Source organism: Mizuhopecten yessoensis, unplaced genomic scaffold, assembly GCF_002113885.1.
Source record: "Mizuhopecten yessoensis strain PY_sf001 unplaced genomic scaffold, ASM211388v2 scaffold716189, whole genome shotgun sequence".
NCBI lineage: Eukaryota > Metazoa > Mollusca > Bivalvia > Pectinida > Pectinidae > Mizuhopecten > Mizuhopecten yessoensis.
Genome location: NW_018479992.1, coordinates 282194 through 289624, shown reverse-complemented (window position 1 = coordinate 289624; position 7431 = coordinate 282194). Strand labels below are relative to the sequence as shown.

Genomic DNA, 7431 nt, shown 5'->3' with positions numbered 1-7431 from the left:
CATGTACATTACCTGTTAAGGTAGACGGTCTAGGTGTGGGTGACACCTAGATTGGGTAATAACATGCGGGAGGGTCTATGAGGGTGATACATTTTGTAAATCTAGGTCGTCTAGTAAGGTGGTACTTTCTCTAACATATTTCATTGTATTACCTGGATTTCTTGGCGGTCTTGGAGGGGGAATGTCGATCTCTTCATACTCAACAAAGGTAGTTTTTGGTGTCCTTAGAAAATCCACATATATTGTTCCGTCGATATTCTCCTCTTCAATGTCTTTTTGTGTGAAGTTTTTGGCAAGCACCATTTCGTAGTCATCGTCAACGCCTGGGTCAAGAGGTACTCTCACTTCGATCTCTCTGGCTGTATAACTGTCAATTGGAATTATCACGAGGGTTCGCTGGCATCGGCTCTGTGTAACTGTTTTAGCCCCCTCTGGAGGTTTGTAGTGACCAATGATTATCTTCAGCTCTACCGTGCTCTTTATTTTCACGGTACCCTCGAATACGTTTGTTTGTTCAACTGCCTCTTGTATGTTAGTTGTCACTAGTTTTGGTCCGCTCTCCTTCACGAATGTGACGTATTGGGGCAATGGAAACCTGCTGATAACCTGTTGTAGTGTATAATCGTTGTTGTCTGGCATCAAAAAGAATTTTTGTTGGACACTTATGTCCAGTAAAATCTGTGTCGTGTTACTGTACTCATCAACTGAAGATTCATCTGTCACAATGTTACAAACTAATCCTTCACCAGGAATGATTCGATCAAGTTCAATGACAGATTTCCGATCTACACGGACGTTGTTCTTTGATACAAATGGGTCTACTGTCTTCACGTATCTCGGGAAGTCTCTAACCAGTTCTCTGACACTGTGGTAGACCTTTCTACCGGACTCTGGGTGGAATATGTTGACCACGCCCCTGTAACGTAAGGGGATGGTAAGGTCCTCTGTCTTTTCAACGTAGCCATGTTCGTCCTCACGAAGCACACCCGAATACCTATCACGTCCAAGGTGGTCCACACAACACGTTACTACTTTCGGTATAGATTTCACTAAATCAAGTTTTAATAGGTCGTCTTGTGAAAATGTGTCCGATTCGTGACAGCCGTATATTCCCTCTTCCACCTTCACCAATAAGGGTAGAGTGAAATCGGAGTCCCTTATAATGTCTCTGATTCTGTAAGTCCTGTCAGACCAGTTCAACGTCTGACAGCCACCACACGCCATGGCTGTATACCTTAACCAGGAAGTGTTAGAAAGATTGTGTGGGCTGACCTTTGACACGAAAAAATATATCATTTAATAGATGTGGACAGATATATCTCACTAGCGCATCCGACAGGAAGAACTCGGACAAAAACAAACGATGATCATGTCATGATAACTTAGTACAGGTCTGCACAGTATATGTGTCACACATGTATTAAGTACGTGTATCGGTGGGGTTATTTGTAATTTCAGGTATAGTGTGCTATAACAGGTAATCGTATGATAACATGTAATGCTACCCAAACTAGCATTAAATATTTTACAAACCTGGGTCTGATAAGTCAACTGTTGTTGGTAGTCTAGCAGGTGTGTGTTATTGAACTCAAACTGCTGTGTTTTGTGTATTGTGTTGTGTAGTGTTAAAGGTACTATCTATACACTGAATACACAACAATGGCCTCACCTGTGCGGGGAATTACCCTCAAAGGGACATAACAATCAATGTTTATATCACATGAAGAATTATATTATAAATGTTGAACCATCTAAAACTTTACTACGAACTGAAATGAACGAAAATATCATTGAGATAGTCCTGGATCTATTGTTAAAGCAAATCATAAATGATTTAAGTCAAATATTGACATTTATGAATAATTATGTACAAAGCCATGCCCTCATCCGAAAAATTTCGAACAGTTCAATAAATAACAAAACTGAATGTACTCTGGGTTGAAAATAGCGTTCGGGAAACCAAGTAGCTACATTTTATTGTAGATTTCTGGTAGGGAGTTTGGTAAGAGGGGAGGTGGAGGCTATTTTTGTTACTGATCCTTAAACAATTTTAGGAATTTTATGTTAATTTTCCAGAAAACTGATCAGCACTGACAAATCCCACCAAATTGTGACAGGTCGTTTGATTATGACGTCAGAATAAAGTCACGATGTCAGTTTTCCATTTCCGTTGTTTTTCTTTTCCACGGAAACGCGCGAGTGCGGATCTTAGTCAGCCTCGTGCATAGTGTACAAATAGCGGGAGTTGTTAATCACATTCATGTTCATTATCAAGAGCATTTCGATGTACACGTCATAACAATAATCTTTGAACCTTATTCATTTTTTTTAATCAGAAATTGCATTGAAGCTTGACTGCAATTACAGAGGTGGATGAGGAGGAGGAGGTAAGCCATGCGTTAGTGACACTATATATTTATTGTCCTTGTTTTCCCACGATTAAATATGGACAGATACATATCTGTTTTATAACCTTCCCATGTTCTGCTCATTTCTGACAGGAACGATATTAACGATGTACAATAACGATCATAATATTATGAGTACAATGTATAGGTCTGGTCCGAGAAGATGTGTTACATATAATATGTTACTTACGTTATTCTTAACTTTTCCTATACAACATAATATCCACAATTTAGGGTATAAAAGTGGAGAGATTGTTGCTGATTTGGAATAATGTTTGTTTTTAAGGAGGCACGGTAGTCTACTGGTAGGACGCCGTGCTCGTGACCGAAGGGTTGTGGGTTCGAGTCACGGCACGGCACTGTGTTTTGTCTTTGAGCAAGATACTTTACTCCGCTTGTTCCAGTGTATTCAGCTGTAAATGAGTACGTGGTTGGGCAATGCTAGAATTGTTGAATGCTAGTTGTGAGCGCCGAAATGGCAGCACCGGCTGTATGCTCCCCAGGGAGTTAGGAAAGCTGGTTGCAAAGGCCATATAACCACGGATAATAATTTGTGAACCGCTTTGAGGCGACCTATTAACTAAGTTGTGATAAAGCGGTTTATAAGAACCTCGAATTATAATTATCATTATTATTTTTCTGGAAGCATCTGATGTGATTTAAGCCTATCTATTGTTTCATCTCATTTTCTATTAATTGGATTTTTGTACTTAGTGTGGGTCATTTGCATTGGGTTATTTAACCTATAGTAAACTATTTGTACAACCGTGGCGAGCAATTTGTACAAGGTAGTTATACGTATAGCGAACTATTTGTAAAAGGTTGGCATACTTAAAGCGAGCTCTTTGAAAAAGGTTGATATACTTAAAATGAGCTATTTGCATAAGTTTGTTGTACTTAAAATGAGCTATTTGCACTAGGTTGTTATAAGTATAGCGATCGAGCTATTTAAACAAGTTTGTTATACTCATAGCGAGCTTTTTGTAAAAGGTTGTTATACTTAGAGAGAGAGCAATTTGAACAAGGGTATTTAGCGAGCAACTTGAACTGGTTTTTATGCGTAAAGCCAACAACTTGTACGAGTTTGTTCTAGAGAGCTATGTGTATAAGGTTGCTATACTTAGAGAGAGAGCTATTTGCACAAGACTATTAAGTTAACTATTTGTAAAAGGTTGTTATACTTAGAGAGAGATCTATGTGTATAAGGTTGTTATACTGAGAGAGAGCTATGTGTATAAGGTTGGTATACTTAGAGAGAGCTATGTGTATGAGGTTGTTATACTTAGAGAGAGAGCAATTTGAACAAGGTTATTTAGCGAGCAACTTGAACTGGTTTTTATGCGTAAAGCCAACAACTTGTACGAGTTTGTTCTAGAGAGCTATGTGTATAAGGTTGGTATACTTAGAGAGAGCTATGTGTATGAGGTTGTTATACTTAGAGAGAGAGCAATTAGAACAAGGTTATTTAGCGAGCAACTTGAACTGGTTTTTATGCGTAAAGCCAACAACTTGTACGAGTTTGTTCTAGAGAGCTATGTGTATAAGGTTGCTATACTTAGAGAGAGAGCTATTTGCACAAGACAATTAAGTTAACTATTTGTAAAAGGTTGTTATACTTAGAGAGAGAGCAATTTGAACAAGGTTATTTAGCGAGCAACTTGAACTGGTTTTTATGCGTAAAGCCAACAACTTGTACGAGTTTGTTTTAGAGAGCTATGTGTATAAGGTTGGTATACTTAGAGAGAGCTATGTGTATCAGGTTGTTATACTTAGAGAGAGCTATGTGTATGAGGTTGTTATACTTAGAGAGAGAGCAATTTGAACAAGGGTATTTAGCGAGCAACTTGAACTGGTTTTTATGCGTAAAGCCAACAACTTGTACGAGTTTGTTTTAGAGAGCTATGTGTATAGGGTTGTTATACTTAGAGAGAGCTCTGTGTATAAGGTTGTTATACTTAGTGAGAGAGCTATTTGCACAAGACTATTAAGTTAACTATTTGTAAAAGGTTGTTATACTTAGAGAGAGTGATGTGTATGAGGTTGTTATACGTAGAGAGAGAGCTATGTGTATAAGGTTCTTATACTTAGAGAGAGCTATGTGTATGAGGTTGTTATACTTAGAGAGAGCTATGTGTATGAGGTTGGTATACTTAGAGAGAGAGCTATGTGTTTAAGGTTGTTATACTTAGAGAGAGATCTATGTGTATAAGGTTGTTATACTCAGAGAGAGCTATGTGTATAAGGTTCTTATACTTAGAGAGAGCTATGTGAATAAGGTTGTTATACTTAGAGAGAGAGCTATGTGTTTAAGGTTGTTATACTTAGAGAGAGAGCAATTTGAACAAGGTTATTTAGCGAGCAACTTGAACTGGTTTTTATGCGTAAAGCCAACAACTTGTACGAGTTTGTTCTAGAGAGCTATGTGTATAAGGTTGTTATACTTAGAGAGAGAGCTATTTGCACAAGACTATTAAGTTAACTATTTGTAAAAGGTTGTTATACTTAGAGAGAGCTATGTGTACAAGGCTACTTTAGCGAGCTATTTGAGCTGGCTGTATATACGTATAGTGAGCTATCTGTACAAGGCTATTATACTTATAGCGAGGTATTTGTATAAGGTTGTTATACTTAGAGAGAGCTATGTGTACAAGGCTACTTTAGCGAGCTATTTGAGCTGGCTGTATATACGTATAGCGAGCTATCGATACAAGGCTATTATACTTATAGCGAGCTATTTGTATAAGGTTGGTATGCTTAGAGAGAGCTATTTGTACAAGGCTACTTTAGCGAGCTATTTGAGCTGGCTGTATTTACGTATAGCGCGAGCTATCTGTACAAGGCTATTATACTTATAGCGAGCTATTTGTATAAGGTTGTTATACTTTGAGAGAGCTATGTGTACAAGGTTCCTTTAGCGAGCTATTTGAGCTGGCTGTATATACGTATAGCGAGCTATCGATACAAGGCTATTATACTTATAGCGAGCTATTTGTATAAGGTTGGTATGCTTAGAGAGAGCTATTTGTACAAGGCTACTTTAGCGAGCTATTTGAGCTGGCTGTATTTACGTATAGCGCGAGCTATCTGTACAAGGCTATTATACTTATAGCGAGCTATTTGTATAAGGTTGTTATACTTAGAGAGAGCTATATGTACAAGGCTACCTTAGCGAGCTATTTGAGCTGGCTGTATATACGTATAGCGAGCTATCTGTACAAGGCTATTATACTTATAGCGAGGTATTTGTATAAGGTTGTTATACTTAGAGAGAGCTATTTGTACAAGGTTCCTTTAGCGAGCTATTTGAGCTGTCTGTTGTACGTATTGCCAGTTATTTGTACAAGATTGTTATAGCGAGCTACAATGTGTATTGACTTTTTTTTTTGTATATGTTAGTTGTATTGTTTTATTATACTTATGTAAATATTTTGTAAAGTATACAGGTTATTCCTGATATGTAGCCTCATAATACTAAATAAGGCAAATGTAAATAGATCTATATATATCAGCAAAAAATGGAGTAAATAATTCCGGAGACATCAAAAGTAAACAAGAGAACACTCAAGTGTAAACAAAACTGCAATTTGAACTCGAAATCTACCAAACAAAGAAAAAAAAAAGGAACAAAGGCAATATTTACAAAAATGCCTTGACCCATATACGATCTCTAGATAGTCAGTTACTTCAAAAAAAAATACAAACGTATTTGCCTACCCACTCACCTGAATAAAATTTTAATATCACTTTCAACATAATATAATAAACATTTAATTGATAGACAGTTTACAAATTGTTATGTACTAAACTGAATATAAATTTAACCATTTTATTTGTATACAAAGTATTTACAACCGGTGCGTTCTTATATCTAAGAGGCTGAACATTTGATACACTAGTAAAGTTTGCTCAAGTTTGAACGATTTCAACGTTTATCGACACTTCATCCATCAATCATGATCATTTCAACGTTTATCGACACTTCATCCATCAATCATAATCATATCCACTCCTGCAAAGACTTACATAAATTATTGATGACATATTTTTCAACTATCTCTGTTGCGTACCTGATCCAATACAAACGGGGTTTTACATAATAGCTAAGCATACAACCTGTTACTAAGATTTTTTAACGAAACTCAGCATTCCATTCCAGATAAGTTGACGAATCGATAAACGCGATATATGAGTAGGTAACATTAAGGGAAATCCCCTAGACTGAACGTAGATAAGTTATCGAAGGTGTGTGTCGTATTGTATCATGTCTCGTCATGTTATATCAATATCTATCTCTCTATTAGTGTATAAAGAACCTTAGCTGAATGTCATCAAATGTAATGACGAAAACACAGACTCAGATTAATATAGTTGAATGATTTATTGATTGATTGATTGATAGGTTTTACGTCCGCTTCACTACCGAGTAGTTCGGTTATCCAGCAGACGAAGAAAAGAAAGGGAAATGAGTAGAAGGGATACAGTATGGAGTAAAGAAGAGGAGGACAGGTTAGAGAAGGAGCCGTCTATCCTATATATACATGTATTAACTGTAAGGTCTAGTTTTTGTAAGACGGCTCCTATGTCTAATATTTGCCTTAACCTAACACTCGTCGTATAGTATCACCAAGTCTGGACCGGAAGTGAGGTACTCGTATACCTACTAGACTGGACGGGAAGTTTTTCGCGTATTCTCAAGTAATTGACATTAAGTATAATCAAACTAGGTTTTTAAGCCTAAAACGGTGTCAGAAACTAAAAAAACTATCTTCTGATTGAACTATTGACGAAGATTGAACAATTATATTCATAAAATGTTAGTAAAAGTTTGTGTACCTTTGAGCATATTTTATTGTAACTCTGCATCTACAACTTCAATTCTTTTCTCTCTAGTTAATATTTTTCTCGATTATAGTAATAATTTGTCTAAATCAGTTTTCCCATATCAATTTGTTTTTGTATATCAGTAAGTAATGAAGAAGGGCGATGAAATGGAATTTATATTGGGAAAATTAAGAAACCAGAG

General features: G+C 36.7%; 1 protein-coding gene across 1 annotated transcript; it reads right to left on the bottom strand.

Moving 5' to 3' along the window:
* Window positions 1-60: 60 nt before the first annotated feature.
* LOC110442011 lies at window positions 61-1288 on the bottom strand. The gene has a single exon (XM_021485403.1). The coding sequence runs from the start codon at window positions 1222-1224 to the stop codon at window positions 76-78; it is 1149 nt and encodes a 382-aa protein (XP_021341078.1). The 5' UTR covers window positions 1225-1288; the 3' UTR covers window positions 61-75.
* Between the last annotated feature and the right edge of the window lie 6143 nt (window positions 1289-7431).